This window comes from Antedon bifida, chromosome 1 (genome assembly GCF_963402885.1).
Source record: "Antedon bifida chromosome 1, ecAntBifi1.1, whole genome shotgun sequence".
NCBI lineage: Eukaryota > Metazoa > Echinodermata > Crinoidea > Comatulida > Antedonidae > Antedon > Antedon bifida.
In genome coordinates this window covers 11,833,556-11,851,521 of record NC_136226.1, presented here as the reverse complement: position 1 = coordinate 11,851,521, position 17,966 = coordinate 11,833,556, and the positions used below count along the sequence as shown (strand labels likewise).

The window sequence follows — 17,966 nt, the reverse complement described above, 5'->3', positions numbered from 1 at the left end:
ATTGCCAATATGTGTTGTTGAAATTAAAACAAAAAAAAACGTTACCTTAATTTTCACGAACAGTTTCAATATTGTTTTTAATTGTTTGTTTTCCAAATTCATCTGTGAAAAGCAGACCCAGAACAAAGCAATGATTTGGGCGAACTATTCTGATCTTATATGTCTCTTTATTAACAAATTTGTGCGAATAATATGCAAAATACTCCTACTACTACTACTTATATTGTTTTAACTTTATATTGGGTTTTCCGGGTGTTAGTTGCATATAAAATAACAATAAATATGGATACACGTGAATCAGTAAAGCTATTTTAAACTAGGAAAATCATATTGCTATTATTATTTGGTATAAAGTAAATACGAGATAAGCGATAATTATGATCATCGTTGAAATCGGGTCAAACGTACCTTGACCGATTGTAGGTTGTGGTGGTGGTTGTTGGATCAAGGAGGAAAGGTAGGAGGTATTACGTCTATCGTCCTATTAAAACAAAACGAACTAAGATTATTAAGTAAAACAAAATTATTTGAATCAATTATCTGCTGGTGGATGTATCGAATCAATGAATAAGCCGCCCTAATGTTAAAGCATTATAAAATCTAGACTAGGCTAGATAGAAAAGCAAACAAACCAACTATGTGACGTGAGTCTAAAATTTATACCGCCTTCAAAATTTACAAGCACTTAAAAAATATTGACTCAGTCCTGCAAGCAGGGTATTAATGACGTCATAATGACTTTAAATCTTATTGTGTTTACAAGTACAGTACGTGTTTAGTCAATCGACCAATCTTTGTACAAAGCTTATTCAAGCGTTATGTTGTGGCCAGGGTTACTATAAACACTTTTGGTTTAATACATCGCTTCAAAACGTGTCAAACAACTTCTTATATTGTCTATTTCCAGGAATTCTAAGTTCAATATTACAGGACATATATGTATTATATATAGTGAATAACGAATTTTTTAGGTAACAGCTTAGCCTACAGAAGTACGCTAGTGAAATATATTGTATGTGTGGTATACATCATAGTATTATATAACTTTATAACCATGGAGAAATAATCTCCATGCTTTAACCATGTTACCCCATGCATTAACAATAGGTCGGTAGGTCATTGTTCAAATTGTAGTCATGAGATTTGAAAAATAAACATCGCATCGTTATGAAGCACATCTGATACCTGATCATACTTGTTGAAGTATTCAATTTATTTAAATAAATTAGTTCATAGTTGCTTTATTAGGCGTGCATTATATCGCAAATACGTATCTATATTTCTATCGATGTCAATCACCTAATTCAAATCGAATTTAAATCAATTTCCATACGGTAGGCCTACAACTTGAATTTATCACAGTTAAAATTTATCCTTCACAATCGGTTTATTTGGCTTGCTATCGCGCAAACTTCTAATATAATTGCATTGAATTGTCAATCACTTCATTTAAGTAGTTTGAATCGAATGTCAATGCATTTAAAATACACACTGAACACAGACTTCATCGACTACTATAATAAATGAGAATATTGAATGACGTCAGACAGATTAAATTTGGAAATAACAAATAGATGTCACAGTTTCTGACAATCGAACGTCATATTCTCTGGCATGTACATGTTTTTTTATATCATGAGATGACTTTTCAATTCTAATTCTTTTAGTTGTGAAGACTTACGCCGATGTTAATCTAAAGATGTCTGGTAACTGGAGCGTCAAACAGAGGCTCAGAGAGGTACTGTATGTTAAAATCCTAAATATCTATTTTTGTAAACAAGAAGAATGCGATTCAGGTAAACCTGTCATTAACTTTAAATCACATTTATGTTGTGTAGGATGTTATCGACTCTGTTGTTAAAGGAGACAAATCCAATACTGAAAAATACCTAGATGAAGGTGCCGATGTAGATGAAAGTCAGGTAGGTTACGAATATCGATTGTTTCTGATATTCATAAAATAAAAGTCCTCGTCATTATAATTGTGCTGGAATTAAAATAGCAGTGGTGTTTCCGTCCAGTAAATGCCTTGTGATGACATAATATGTAGACCGCTGTATCAAAATATGTCACTAAATGAATAACTGTATTGTTTCATCAGGGTGGGTACTTAAGCAAGAAAACTCTGCTTATGCTAGCCATTGAAAATAAGAATGAAGAGATTGCACGGATGCTGGTCGACAGGGGAGCAGACCTGACATGCTGCGTAACTGTACGTATTACACACAGTTAAACATTTACCTATTTACAGAACTCTTCCAATAGGCAATAATATATTAATAACATAATAATACATTATTTTTTAGGCTTTGGAATGCAAAGTGCTTGACGCCCCGAAACCAAATTCAAAATTAGAATTTAACACAGTATACAATAAGTGATCGCAAAACATAGTTTTTTGGATATGCTATACTAAGGTTCAGGCCCAATAATATCATACTTAAGGTTAAATATCGTGTTACGTCACGCCATTGCAGGTTTTAACAACACGTTTGTCGATGATTGACCTACACCATGTAGACTTGGAATGAAAATAAGTTTGTGTCTATTACATTTGTTTCAACAGATTGATAAGACGGGGAGAACCGTGGTCCAACTTGCCAAAGAAAAAGAAATGGATTCATTAGCAGATCTCATTGAGACCAAACAGTCTGCAAACGAAGTACGTCATTTTGCCTTAGTCTATCCAACTTCTGCCACTGTTATGTTAATGTCATAGATCCACAGAACTACACTTTCACAATTGTATTCTGCTTAAGCTGTTTACATTTATCTCTACATTGATTCATTTAACAACCCATTGTTTATCCATTAATTCACTCATCTATTTGTCCGTATCGTATCATTCCATTCATATTATTATATGCGATATAATCCAGTATATTCACATATTTATGTGTTTACTTTTTAGGAGCTTATAGCAGCTGCGAAAAGTGACATTGTGGAAAACGCAGAAGTAGCAGTTAATAAAGGTGCAAATATCAACGTCAAGCTCATGGTTAGTAAATTAACAAGGCCCAAGCAAACGCACGCTCATGTTACTAGTGCGCAACCTAGGAATTGACATTTTAAATTCAATTTTTAATCGTTAATTTAGTGGTAGAATTGTAGAATTGTTATTTTTACGTACGGTAAATCACTGTGGTACGTTACGTAACATTACACTATAAATAAAGTTATTTTAAATTGCTATAGTTAATGAATCAATCTTAATTCATGACGTGATTTAATTTATTTTTCTAGGATCCCGACCAACCAGACTTTCCAAACGCAAGTCTTGTAATGATGGCCATTTGTTATGGTTCCATAAATGTTGCTAGATTCCTGATTGAGAAGGAAGCGGATCTTACTTATACCATTCAGGTTGGAAAACGTTTACAACACTCACAACAAAATGTTGATAATAATTGTTCTCATCAAGTTACCTATCCGTAAATCAATTAGATACTAAAAGCCTAAAGCCAACTATGAATACACGGTGTGCATCATATCCATGGATACGTATCTATTTATATTTATTTTCTCAATTTCTGATATACGGGTAACGTTTTTAATATGGTCCAATCGATAGGTGTAATTCAACGACAGCCAGTGTTTACAATCGTATAATATAACATGGTGTAAATATCGTCATCTCTTTTATAGTGTGAAGACAAGTTAGGAGGTGACCCAGTAAATGAAACGGCTCGTACTTTATCTATTAAGAAGGACCTGAATGAAATCACACAACTGATTGACGATACATTAAAGAAGCAAAAAGAGGTAATAACACCATGTAACCTTGAAAAAGTGATGTGAAAGTGTCCTGTGGAAGACGCAGACCGAAAAAGAAAAGGCCCGACTTTTGTGACATATAAACTGTGACGTTAAACCAAACAAACTATTAAAGCGTGGTTCCCACTAGCGACGCAACGTAACGCAACGCTACGACGTATTGACGCAAAGTGCTGTATTACGTAATCACGACGCAACAGTGCTGCAAACATCGCATGTTTGATTTCACGCAGGCGGGGGAAAACACAATTACTGTATTGGAAGGGCATTTTCTTACGTCGCTAGTGGGAACCAAGCTTTAATAGTTTGTTTAGTTTAACGTCACAGTTTATGTCACAAAAGTCGAGCCTTTTCTATTTTTCGGTCTGCGTCTTCCGAAACGTTGTCGTAAGGCCAACTCATACAGCGTCGTACGACGAGGACCGACGAAACGTCTTGACTCATCGGTGCTGTCTGGTGAGTTGAATCCTGACGAGACGAGTCGTCTTGAGATAGCGTCGGGCGTAGTTTTTAGGTCGTCGTCGCGAGAACCTTAAACATGTTTAATTTTCTCCCGACGAGACGATTCGTCGGGCCTGTCTGGGTTGGCCTTTAAAATGCATTTTTTAAACTATTATTAATATTGAATATCATCATTTAATAGGATCACAAGACTAAAGATGCAAAAGAAGAAACAGATCCGAACGGAAACACAGTAGGGACAATCGAGGTGAAAATTTGTTATTTATTATTAAATAATTAACATCGTAGTTTTATCTGAAATTAATTATCTAAGGTGACAACAGTCAGACCTATATTGAACAAAATATCATTAAAACTGTGAAACGAAATAGTTTAATAGAAATGTGTAACGTGGGGAGGGAGAGAGATAGAAATTATCGACGATAAAAACCCAGTAACGATCATGAGAGTAAATAAATTCGGAATAAGTTTGCTTAATAATTGTTATGTAGACGCCATTTATGTTACGTTAAATTCCGATTGCAAATCTAACTTTAAACCACGTATTATAACAACGAATTGTAAGAACACTAGATGAAATACTCGACATAATAATTATTTATATAAAAATGCAGTAATAATTACTAAGTATTGATTGAAGTATACAACCTGGTTTCTACAGACCGCTGCAGAGGAAGCCCAACAGGGAGGTGATCTGATGGACTGTGAAGACGAAGACTTCGAGGTGGCGGTAAGTTGTAATTATAGCCTAACTAAGACAGGATAAATTACATTTGCATAACAAGTAAGAATTCGATTGGAAAATTCAATTCTACAAACAATAGTATTGAATACAGAACACATGTTCCTTATCAACTGTTTAAATGAGGACAGCTATTAAAACAATTAGAGCATGATAATAAATTTTAATTTAGCCTATTTTTACTTTCTTTTTTAGGAAACTGCTGAAGTAAAAGATAACAAAAACCGAAGGACAAACAAAAGTGGAACATGCGTTATTTTATGAAGACAAACTATAACAAGAGGAGGCCATATCGAGAAGTTAAAAACAGATGAGGCAAAGATGCCTTATATATAATTATTAATATAGAATACGACGATCTGTACTGGGGAATCGTACAGTTCGTATAAAAAATACACACGGACAGATAAACCATCTTAATCACAAGCCTTTCGTCACTTTGACACGAGTTGAAAGTACTCCTTTAAAAAACGTACCATTTTTGTTTAACAATCGATTCACTCCCCATATTTGGTATTGTAATATTATAAAGTGTGCACTATGTTATTAGAGAATGTATATTAAACTTTATTTAAGCAATTGATGTATATAAATGGATCTGCTTTGTAAATAATATAGGCCTCTATGTCACAAATATGATGATAACGACCATGGTGATAATAATGAAATGACCATGATGAATTGTGACATAATTGACAGAGACGAAGACGTTGTGATGCAACACTTTGTACTAGCATCGCCATCGGAATGAATTTGTTCAGGAGTGTACGGTAAATAATATCACAAATATTGATAACGACCATGGTGATAATAATGATGATAATGACCAAGATAAATTGTGACATAATTGACAAAGATGATGACGTTTTGATGCAACACACTGTGTACTAACAGCGCCAATTAATTTGTTCAGGACCGAAAGGTACGGAACTAAAGTTGATGTCATTTTCAGTAAACCGGCAAATGTTAAACAAGAGTATATGTTGTCGTAATATTAATATCATTAAGAATGATGGACAAATCATAATTAAACATGATCATAATCATTAACATGGGTCAAATAAACGTTACAACAAAGAAAATACCAACTAAGCAATTGTAAATCAAACTCGGTTTATTTAAGAACTATAAAATAAACCAATAATAATGCATAGACTATAATAAATAAAATTGTGACATTTTAAACATCATGTGTATATATCTTAACCTCTAGGGCAGACAATCCCAAAATAGGCGGCAGGTACTGACAAGTTTAGTTCCATAATTTAAGGATAGTATCTACAAGCAATATCTATTTATATTACATTGATTACAACCACTACTAATACTTTGATTTTCAACTTTACGGGAAAGGGAGATAACTCCACTGGAATACCCATCGTGTATCACTGTGTTGGGGAAATATGACCTCGTTCCAGTGGTCTAAGTGAACAATCTTGGATCCGTCACTGGAAGTAGCCAACTGAATTTGATATTTAATAGTTTCTTCGTGTTTATACACAGTTAAACAAAGATATTTATATTCACAACGTTTATATAACGTCTTTTATAAAGAAATTAATAAACACATATTCACAAACAGGTGAATTGTCGTCTTAACACACTTGATCATGTCCGTTCGTTTTTATATATTCAATAAAATCACTAACAATTTACGAAGAGTATAACAAATATTGTTTTCCTATTTTAATTAAATTTAATGAATATTGACCTCTGACAACATTTTCATTTCATGAGGGAAGCAGGTGAGTTTGTTTTAAAAACGCATAATGCACCAAACCGTATATGAGAAAACATCGAGAGAAAAAAAAATACTACTACTTTTCAAACATTTTTAAAAACGTTTCCATATACTTAAGTATGATTTATATCAACAAGCTTGTCTTTATCAAATCGTGCCTCATTACTTTATACTGTAGATCTATAAAGAATAAATAATATTAAAAATAATATTTTTGAACTGAAGTGAACCCTAAATGACGTCAGCATGCATATTTCAAAGTACATAATATTAAACGAATAAAAAAAAAAATTTAAACTGCATTGATACTGCTCAAATCAAGGTAAAATATATATAAAAACAGTGGACAAAATCTTAAAAATGGAAAACAATTATTGAACAAAAGAAAAATTGTAAACAAATTATGAAAGAAACAACTACTAATTCTTTATAAATGGGTTCCATAGGTCTAAGGTATTTCTGATTACTTTTTATATGAATAGTATAATTTTATTTAAACAGCATTTTTTCTTACATTTTAAATAAATAGTAACATATATGATTTTTAATTTTTTATCCAACTCCCAATAGTTTATATATAGTGTTTCTTTGTATGTGGTTTACCTGTGAGCGGCCATGTTAGCTTATAGTAGTATTACTATTGTAATTTCACTCTTCCCTAGTATTACTATAATAACCTAATTTAATTTTTGCCAACTCAAACATTATTATTCAAATTTACATTATCTTTGGAAATTTGCCGTTTAAAATAACTATAAAGCACCATTCAATAATTTTAATACATCTATATATATATATATATTTTGTTAAAATTTCATAGACAATAATACATATACTACAATGAAGTAAATTATATTAATTATAATATTGTTATAATACATTTTAATCTATTAAATATACATGTTATTACACAGCAAGTATACATATTTTATTCTACATGTATGATATATACAGTAACAGAGGATTTACAAGTGTATTTACATGCAGAAAAATACAACTTTAAATATTACACATTATACTAGTACATCGATATTTCATATATAACATAAAACATACTTCTCTATAATATCTATCTTTTAAAGGGACAGTTGCTCATGAAATGAACGAATAACATTATATGTGACAACACAACTAACCCCTATTCAGGGGGGGGGGGACACACCTATGCAGGGACACCCCTATTAAAGTGACAGTTACGAGGGAAATTATAATGTATCAATCTCTATTCAGTGAACACACCTATGATTAAGGGGAACCTTTGTTGGGTCCTGAAGGTGTTGCCTTAATAGAGGTTTTACTGTATGATATAGCTTATAATTGATGATCTACAACAATTGGTATCTACAGTGACAGTCAAAATGGTATAATTTATGATTGGTTTTTTTCCCAATCTTGCATACATACATTTACACGTACGTGAATCAATGTTAACCACCAAGCTATCACACTACTGTTTCTTAAAATACATGTCTTCTCATCATATCTAAACTTACAATGGTTTACAACTGTAATCATAATTACGGTAATTATATCACCTTTCATGCCTTTAGGATATGATTGCACTAAAACATTCAACTTTCTGAACACAAAGAGACATTTCAATATATATCTTAAAGTATAGTAATCATAATCATATTAAAAATGTACATAATCATAGTATTGAATATATTATAATCATACATATATATATGCAAATTGATTTAACCATATTTGGTTATAGACTTGCAAAACAGCACACCATATTTAGTTAATGATATGCACAATATTATCATGGTATTCATAAACAATCATATTGATATATGACATACATATATCCAATATATTAATGATATGATTAATCAATATACCATAAATATAAATGCATAACATACACATTTTGCTTTTTTAAATGCAGACAAATATGTATAAATTATCAGCTATAGAGTGTGTGAAAGAACAGTACTTTTTGACCAAATATTTTTGACAGAGGATGGAAATGACTGTAATGTATTTTAAAAAGCTTCAAAAATAACTCAAATTAATATAATGCTGAGGCCACACACTGACTGTTATTGCTTAGCAGAGGCACGACATCAGAACAACAGTTCAGCTTCACCTCATAAGTGAGCAACAAAAATCAAGAGAAATCCATCAGGAAAATTGACATGAAAACAACCTTAAGCTCTGCCTACATGATGTGCCCAAATATGGTAGTGATATGCTAAATTATGGTAGTGATATGATATGACATAATCATTTCCATATATGGGCACATTTGTTCAATAGCTTTTGTTTTTTTTATTACTAATTGCCTTATATCACTGGTATCAAAAAAGAATACAAGAACCTGATAAAATTTAAATTTAAACAATTGTTCAAAATTTGAAGAAAAAAAAAACAGGTCTTTTGAAGATGTTTTCTCAGTTTATAAACTAGCACTTTTATTTTTTATTGTATTTTTATGTGTTTTTGTGATGTTATTAAATGTACGTAAATGTATTCCCCTTTTAAAAAATGTAAAATAATTTTGTTTAAATACAACAAATTCTAATCTTCTACATTATTATAAATAAGAATTTAATTTTGTTTATGATAATTTTGTAATAAGAATTTATACTTATTTGTAATTTAACCTTTTTTGTTATTATTAAAAAGCATCATAAAGAAATAAACCATACTATATATTATAAATATTTTAACAAAACATAATTGGCCTATTCGGATAAATTCATTGAGTTTAATTTTTATAGTACAATACAATAATACAATTCTGATTGCATATACTGTGTACAACCAAAATACAAGATAATGTTAATGTAATATTCTTTCCATATCATTACTAAAGAAGTACGCAGGCATGACATCATGGAGAACACATGACTTCACCAGCGTCACTTCTGCACCAATGACAATAAAATACTGATGGATGTATAACAAATGTTTTCTTTTTTCTAAATACGTTCGTTCTGTAAAAACAGACTAAATTGTCCAGAATTTGAGTTATATTATTGTCTATTATTTTCTTTTATTTATTTGTAAATGACTATATATATATTATTAATATTACATTGTATTTTATGCGTACATACTGTATATGTACTTTTTTTTTATTAAAAAAACCCCATAATGTTGATTTGGGTAGTATTTCAATAGCTTTTAAGCATATACAAGATTAATGCAATATTTATTCCATATTATTACCAAAGAAGTACGCAGGCATGACATCATGAAGAACACATGACTTCACCAGCGACACTTCTGTACCAATGACAATATAATACTGATGGATGTATAACAAATGTTTTCTTTTTTCTAAATACGTTCGTTCTGTAAAAACAGACTAAATTGTCCAGAATTTGAGTTATATTATTGTCTATTATTTTCCTTTATTTATTTGTAAATGACTATATATATATTATTAATATTACATTGTATTTTATGCGTACATACTGTATATGTACTTATTTTTATTTAAAAAAACCCCATAATGTTGATTTGGGTAGTATTTCAATAGCTTTTAAGCATATACAAGATTAATACAATATTTATTCCATATCATTACCAAAGAAGTACGCAGGCATGACATCATGAAGAACACATGACTTCACCAGCGACACTTCTGTACCAATGACAATATAATACTGATGGATGTATAACAAATGTTTTCTTTTCATATTTAGTTAACGTCTGTAAAAGAATGAATAATAATTATATTATTTTCTATCATTTTAAATTTATGTGTAAATGACTATATCATTGCATTGTGTTGTGTACATTATTGTATATGTGTATCATATATTATATTATGTTGTTATTGTATTGTTTACCATTGATTGAAATTAATAAAGGTTGTAAAACACATCTGTTGATTTGGGTAGAATTACAATATATTAAAGCATACACTTTTGTCAGAAATACATTACATGTAGTGGTCTAAAGCCATTGACATTTTCATCACTGTTCTTATTTTAAAATAAATACAGTATAGAGGTTAAGTAAAAACAAATTAGATTGCTACTTAGGTGAAATAATCATATGCAAAGATGTCCAAGGTGATTTCAGTTTGGTACTTTAGCTAATATCTGTATGACGTATTCTGGAAACAAGAATCTATTTCCTTGGTTGGTACACATCTGTAGTTTATCTGGTCTCTGTTTTACACAAGATGCTGTTTTGTTTCCTAAAAGAAGTTTAAAAATTACAATACAAATGAACATATTGTCACTCTGTAGACAATAATGATTATTACAGTATAAAGTTTTTTGGTGAAATGAATGATGGGTAATATATTTAACACTTGACAGTTAACTCCTATTCAGTGAACACTTTGTTGGGTCTCAAAGGTGTTCCCATATTAGGGATTGTTATTAAGGTAAATTTTGCTACAAATACTTACAAAATAATACTATGATTCTGCAGCATTAAAGAAAAGAACAAAATATTTTAGTAGAAGCACAGTTTTCAGTAATATTTTAATTGATAATTACAGGCTGATATTGTATATTTGTATCAATGTTTACATGACTAATAAACACTAATAAAAATAAGGGTTAGGGTACACCATGTGTTTCTAAAAAAGACTAAAAGTTGCAACGTTGGTTGTAGCATAAAAACCTTACTTTAATAGTATGAAAAATTATATATGACAATGATGATTAGTCTATAATAAACTTGATCTAATGGTGTTCTAAAGATTTTATGCAATTGGTAAAAACCAACACCTGTATAATGCATCACTGTGTTGTACAATAGTACACAAGACAAATGTGTATATCTGTGATAAGTTATTCCACTACAAACCCATTATTGTGACTTTGGTTTATTTCTTATATCATGTTTTTGAAGATAATTTCTTCATCATACAATAATTACAATTTAAATTGTAGTCTACCTATGTAAGATGAATTCATCGGTAAATCATTTTGGAATTGAATTGAATTGAATGTCACTTGTCTTTGTTCTTGTATCAGTGTGTCCTTGCTCCTAAAAATAAAATGATAATTACATGTCTGTGAATATTATAATAGTCTAAGATGTAGTAAATTGAAATAACTATGAAAAACATTTAGTCAATGCCAATAATTAATTTAAGAAGATTGTATATAAATAGCATATAGACCTTCATTTTAGTGCAACCTTAAAACTGTTAGACAAAGTGGAATTTAAGCTTCTAAAGTAGATAACTATAGCTGTGAAATATTTTTAGTTTGAAATAAATTGTTTTGCATACACTTCCATACATTTTGGAAACACGCCAAACGTTTTGCAATTTTTAAGTAGTTTATATCAGCTGCTGCTTTTACGGATTTTTTGTATAGAGCTTTTCAAACTTTCATATGTCCTTGATTGACACAGAAGTGTTTAAGTCTTATAATGTTGCCCAACTTCCGACAGCATAATCAAATTAAAATAAAAGTTTGATAAAAAAAATGTTTGCAAACATGTTTCGCTGTTACGCCGAACAGTGCAATGAGATATGGTCTTAGACGTTCTAATTATATATACCTTTATACAGGTGAGTATTTAAATTTAACATAACATAACGAATATATAAAATATAGGAATTTTTCAGTTCTAATATAGTATGATGAAACCAGAAGCTTTATATACACAAGCAACTACCGAAAACTAATTGAAACAAATATGTCTTGAAATTACTGAAAGAATCTTTCAACAAAACAAATTCACTTACCAATTGTGAATTAAAATTGCCTTCGGATGAAAATACTAGGGAAGATACATCTAAAAAAATACAAAAAAAAATACAATTACAATAATTTTGTACAATATATGCTATAATAGTATACAGTAGAATCCCCCCTTTGGAAAACTGCATTGGGATACTTTCCTGTGAAACAAATGAGGGGAAATATATGTAACATAATAAAACTACAGCCAACCTATTCAGAGGACACCTCTATTAAGTAAAGTGTCTCTTTAAAGCTCTGTCTACACTACCAAACTAGTTTGACGAAAAAAGTGTGATGTGCCTAAATATGGTAGTGATATGCCCAAATATGTTAATAATACAGTATGACATCGTCGTGTTCATATATGGGCACATCACATTTTTTTGTCACATAAGGTTTGATAGTGTTCTACTGGAATGAAAAGAGGAATGTTATTTTATGTACTATGCCCACTACATACATGCAAAGTATAAAGTTAAAAAGATAAAAACTCCATTTATATATAAAACATTTATTTACTAAACTACAATATTATTACTATTTTGTCTGTACAGTATTAAAAATATGTTTTTACAACAATGCCATTATATGAGGTATTAAATTACATTTATTTACAAATATTTTATTTACATATACAAATAAATACATTATATAATTAAACATAATACACTTGTTATATACAAACATACTTTACTAAAATAATAAAAGTAACCCTAAATATACTATACAGTTTATCACCAAATTTGCCAGTTAATAAATTTGCCAGTTAATAAAAGATACAGATTACAACTTTTGGTGGCAAAATGTAACCATGACTTCAAACTGCAGCAAGCATAGGCGGTACCAAGGGGCCCAGCTCCACTAAATTCGGAAAATTACAGTGCAGTGGGAATAGATAGAACACTAGGTTAAATTCAGCACTTTATTTCACAATTTTAGGCCCTCGTCTCCCCTATTATCTGTCACTGGCTTACATGTAGGATAGAATCCTATGCTTCGTCACATTACAGTACTCAAATTTGATGATGAACTGCAGTTTAATATTAGTTTTTTTAAAAGACTTAACAACTACACCAGTAAAAGCACAGATAAATATACATGGTAAATGTACTGTAAATGTGGTTTAGTGTGAAGAATGTATTGCTGTGTAAACCCAACACCATAGTATGCTACTAAACCAACACCGCAACAAAATGAAACAAAAATTGCAAACAAATGTTATTAGACACAAACAGTACAATTTTTAAAATATAATTTTACGTATAAGTGTATATTATATATAAATGAATAGTCAAGGTAAAAATCGATCAATTTGTTAGAAATATAACTCTCTTCATAAACTTAATCAGTTTAGTACACTTATTATTGACAACATTTTGATTTCTTCTAAATTAGTATGCTAGAATACAAAATATTAGTAGCAAATATTTATTAATAAACATGCAAAAATGTGGATTTACTATGTCTATTTCAATGATGATAAGTGGCGACATGAAAGGCAGGAACACCACCAAAAGAAGAGGTGTACTAGGGTTAAACAAAAGGATTAAATGTAAAATATATAAAAACAGTATTTCCCAAAGATATCTTACTGTTTTCAGATCCTTCTGGGATGGCCAAACCACAGATTTCTTCATTGACATTAAAAGATATCAGATCATCGATACTCTGTTGGCTAAGAACACTGTCATCATTGTTAGTGTGACTATCTTGACTTTCTAAAGATTCAACAGATGTCTTTTTAGTTTTTTTTATGTCCAATGGTGTAATGTCACAAGGAACACAGATCTCTTCATTGGCATTAAAAGATATTAGATCACCAATACTCTGGTTAAGGACACTGCTTTGAATGGTGAGTTGACTATCATCACTACTGCCATTTTTCTGGTTATGATCACTGCAATTGTTGGTCAGACAAGAATCACTTTTATCATTGTCTCTCTGAATTGTATCACCATTGATTGTCCCATTGTAGACCATCTGGTTATTGCCATTGTTTCTATGTTGGTTATTAACATCAGTTTGGCTCTCACCACTGCTCTCGCTGTTATTTATCTGATTGTCATGACTGCCATTGTTGTCCTGATTACCATCACTACAACTATTCCTTTGTCCATTAACATTTTCCATTTGACTAACATCACCATTGCCTTCATTACTTCCATCACTGCCACTGGTGCTATGGGTTCTCTGACTGCCGTTACTGCTACCATTGATTCTCTGACTGTCATCACTGAACTCCTCAGAACTGGAATATGGCTGGAATTCAATGTTAGAATCATCCAGAAAACTAATCATACCAGGCATCTCCCAACTTACATCAGTCACAGAAACCGACCGTTTATCATCAAAACTATTCCCTTTCCTGCGGGCACTGGTTCCGACTTCTGGCTGAGATATAGATCTTGTGAAGGTACCATAAGAACTAGGCTTCTGATAAAAATCAGTCTGTATACTTGAAGATGCTACCAGAAAAATCTCATCCTCATCACTTTCTAGAGCATATTCGCCGTCAACATCATCCTCGTGCAATGAACTGCAATAAATTTCTTTCGGTGAAACTGCTTTACTATTTGAAAATTCACTCCTAGAACTGTGGTGTTCAGCAATATTATCGATGCCATCTGAAGCCCTCCTTTTGGAAATTTCACAGTTGGTAGGTGTGCTCTCATCTGAAACTTTACTCTTAGAACTGTGGTGTTCACCAATAGTATCAATGCCATCTGAAGCCTTCCTTTTGGAAGTTGCAGAGTTGGCAGGTGTGCTCTCAGTAGACGAACTGAAGGCCTGAAAACCTTCAGATACATTGGTTAAGAAATTAGAAAACTTATCCTCTTTCTTCTCACCTTGGACAAAGCCTGTTCTTGATTTTAGCTGATCAATGCGGTCCTCTGCAGAACACACCTACAAAACAATAACAATATTAAAATATTTAAAAACTATTATACAAATAAAAGAGTAGAAAGTTTCTGTATCAGGAATATTATATGACCAGGAAAGAGTGACTATATTTGTAACATCACTTTTCCCTGGTATGACATAAATCTACTCCTTCCTATCCAATCACAAAAAGGAAAAAACATTGGCAGTCTACAGTCAATTTTAACAAAATACTGTAGTACTAAAACAATATCTTTAAAAATATCTCAAAAGTAACAAAAACATAGAATTGCTACAAACTTACTACAGTACTATTAAGGAAGACATAGAACATGTTTTGATTAATATGCTTAAGCCTGCTTGGGTGATTGTAAGCTTTTACTGGATGTACCATTAAACCTTGTTACAGTTGATTTGTAACATATTAACATTAAAACAAAGCATAATGAGATATGAAGTATCAACAAGACAAAATGTACATAAATTTGGAATATTAATTTCTCAACACAAAAACGACACATTGTATATTGATTTTACATTTGTCAATGCAACAAAACAAGACTAAAACAAAAAAAGATTCGATTTATACATTACATATCAGTAACATTAGAATGCAAAAAGCTACAAACAAATCATGTTGGCATTGTGATTAATAATCATAGCCAATAACGCAAAACATTTATAGTAAACACATACATAAATATACATATTATACACCACACATATATATATATATATATATATATATATATAGTGGTATTATACTCAAGCATCGGATTATACTCAGTCATATAGATGTTTCAGATATGTAAAATACCTGAGAATATTTCCGTACAAAAATGAATCAAGATTACTTTATAGGAGAAAAAACACCATTTACGTCACAGACAGATTTTTTGTTGTCAGATAATACAGGTAAGAAGGATGATCGCTGAAGCGATATTATAATGACGTCTACTTTGAACAGTGTGAAAGTATCTGAAAATCACACAAGATTTCTGAATATTTTGTTATTTGAACATTAAAAATGAGACTAATATTCTCATAAACACAGTTATATGACCACTGTCTTTCTTTGCAACATTGTGACTTAGTTCAGATAGCATGAAAGACAGATAGGAAGTTGCATATGAAATATGAATAAGTTTTTGTTTTCAGTATTTAAAAAAAAACCAATAACAAAATATTTTTTTAAATTAATTCCTTCCTGCTTTGCTTTTCCGCAAACATTTTTCACAAACTACTAATAGTAATATTATAAGTAAGCATCATTATTTATATAAGGAATGATAAAATGTGATGACAATATTAAAGTTGTTGTGAAATTGATTCTTCAATATTCTTCAATATTGCATAGCCTATGTAAATACAAAAATGTGAATGGTTGAAATTATATCTCTCATCATGACTATAATTTTCCTCAGTGCAATATCAAATGTTATAAAACCCCACTAAGCAGGCAACATCTGTATAATTATAAAAATAATAGAGAAATTTGGCGAATTATGGGATGGATTTACCAAAGTCTTATGTCTGAATTTAGCCTTTATTAGTGGGACGCATGTATGGTATTGTACTCGAACATGGGATTATACTCGGTCATACACAGTAATTGCTTTCGTCTGTAACATTACCTCATCTTAGTAATCCTATTTCAAATACACAGATCTACTAAAAAATGATAAAATATTTGACTACTAAGTATGTAATTGTATAGTTTAAATGTTTGCCTGTAACATATACACAAAAACCAATAAATTGATAGATGATAATATAAGATGGATTATGAATTACTGGAAATGAAACTATATAGCACCAGGGAGCAATGACTTTTTTTCTACTGTAATCTGACGAATTATAATGAAAGCTAACTATTTGTCAAGATGATAAAACGGTAGCATTATAAAGCATTATACACATAAAGATTTCTACAAATTGCAAACTGCTAAAGCATTTAATCTTCAAACACAGACATGTGATGGTCATTAGGTATAATGATTTTCATTAAACAAATATTTGTTCTGGAGTACATTGGAAAAACATCAGCAGTGTTTGCGTTAATGTCAGACACTAGTGGTATTTTTGGAATGCTGAACAAACATATATTTTAAGATGTTGAACACAAGTTTGGACATTAAAGAACAGCTAATAAAATAAACACTTTTAAAAAAGCACAACTGTGGAGAATTTAGACATTTCACATATTTCACACACAAATATTTAAGATAGAAAGAAAAAATAGGATATTGCATACATGTTTACATTTGTACAAACATATGAAATATTATGGGTTAGTTTAAGAAGAAAAAACTCATTGCATGTTTTTATACATAATATATACATATATCAGTATATTTTAAGTCATAGTAACAAATGCAGCAACATTATACTCAAATAAAATACATTTTTAAAACGTTCACAAAAACATTATTATTACCAGTTAAAAAGCAAACAGAAACAACTATGTATACCAAAATACAACATACTGCACAGCATGCATACACATGCCCACCTGGTTCTCACTATGGGCAACCTGGGCAAGGGTAAGGGCAAGTTCATCTTCTAAGCCCCCAATCAGCTCCTCTGATGCGGTTATATCAAGACCTCGAACTTGACTTTCCAATTTGCTGAGCTTGTCCTCCAGCGAGAAGACATGGCTAGCTGATAAATACACCTGCAATGCAATGTTTAAATGTTG

At 30.8% G+C, this 17,966-nt stretch overlaps 2 protein-coding genes across 4 annotated transcripts in view; one reads left to right on the top strand and one right to left on the bottom strand.

The window, feature by feature from the left end:
* The first annotated feature begins 1,614 nt into the window (after positions 1 to 1,614).
* Positions 1,615 to 5,553, top strand: LOC144837039 (uncharacterized). Its single transcript, XM_078692059.1, has 10 exons — positions 1,615 to 1,738; positions 1,839 to 1,922; positions 2,102 to 2,212; positions 2,567 to 2,662; positions 2,912 to 2,998; positions 3,244 to 3,363; positions 3,646 to 3,762; positions 4,418 to 4,483; positions 4,898 to 4,966; positions 5,174 to 5,553. The coding sequence occupies exons 1-10, from the start codon at positions 1,700 to 1,702 to the stop codon at positions 5,240 to 5,242; spliced, it is 858 nt and encodes a 285-aa protein (XP_078548185.1). The 5' UTR covers positions 1,615 to 1,699; the 3' UTR covers positions 5,243 to 5,553.
* A 4,124-nt stretch (positions 5,554 to 9,677) lies between these two features.
* LOC144842383 (uncharacterized) overlaps positions 9,678 to 17,966 on the bottom strand; it is a 36,779-nt gene continuing 28,490 nt past the window's right edge. For 2 of the 3 annotated variants that reach the window (XM_078698834.1, XM_078698840.1), the window contains 6 exons: positions 17,781 to 17,942; positions 15,235 to 15,292; positions 12,391 to 12,440; positions 11,590 to 11,681; positions 11,095 to 11,111; positions 9,678 to 10,878 (listed from right to left, as the gene is read on the bottom strand). In XM_078698834.1, the coding sequence (XP_078554960.1) occupies positions 11,616 to 11,681; positions 12,391 to 12,440; positions 15,235 to 15,292; positions 17,781 to 17,942 (336 nt within the window). In that variant the 3' untranslated portion in view covers positions 9,678 to 10,878; positions 11,095 to 11,111; positions 11,590 to 11,615. Of the gene's footprint in view, positions 10,879 to 11,094; positions 11,112 to 11,589; positions 11,682 to 12,389; positions 12,441 to 15,234; positions 15,293 to 17,705; positions 17,943 to 17,966 lie in introns of those variants that run through there. The other variant, XR_013612118.1, reaches the window with a different exon arrangement.

What these genes read in the sequence shown, in the direction of transcription:
- LOC144837039 (XM_078692059.1), top strand. Translation starts at nt 1,700, where the DNA reads ATGTCTGGTAACTGGAGCGTCAAACAGAGGCTCAGAGAG. An exon ending in CCGATGTAGATGAAAGTCAG is followed by an intron (nt 1,923 to 2,101) that starts GTAGGTTACGAA and finishes TTGTTTCATCAG; the next exon opens with GGTGGGTACTTAAGCAAGAA. An exon ending in ACCTGACATGCTGCGTAACT is followed by an intron (nt 2,213 to 2,566) that starts GTACGTATTACA and finishes TTGTTTCAACAG; the next exon opens with ATTGATAAGACGGGGAGAAC.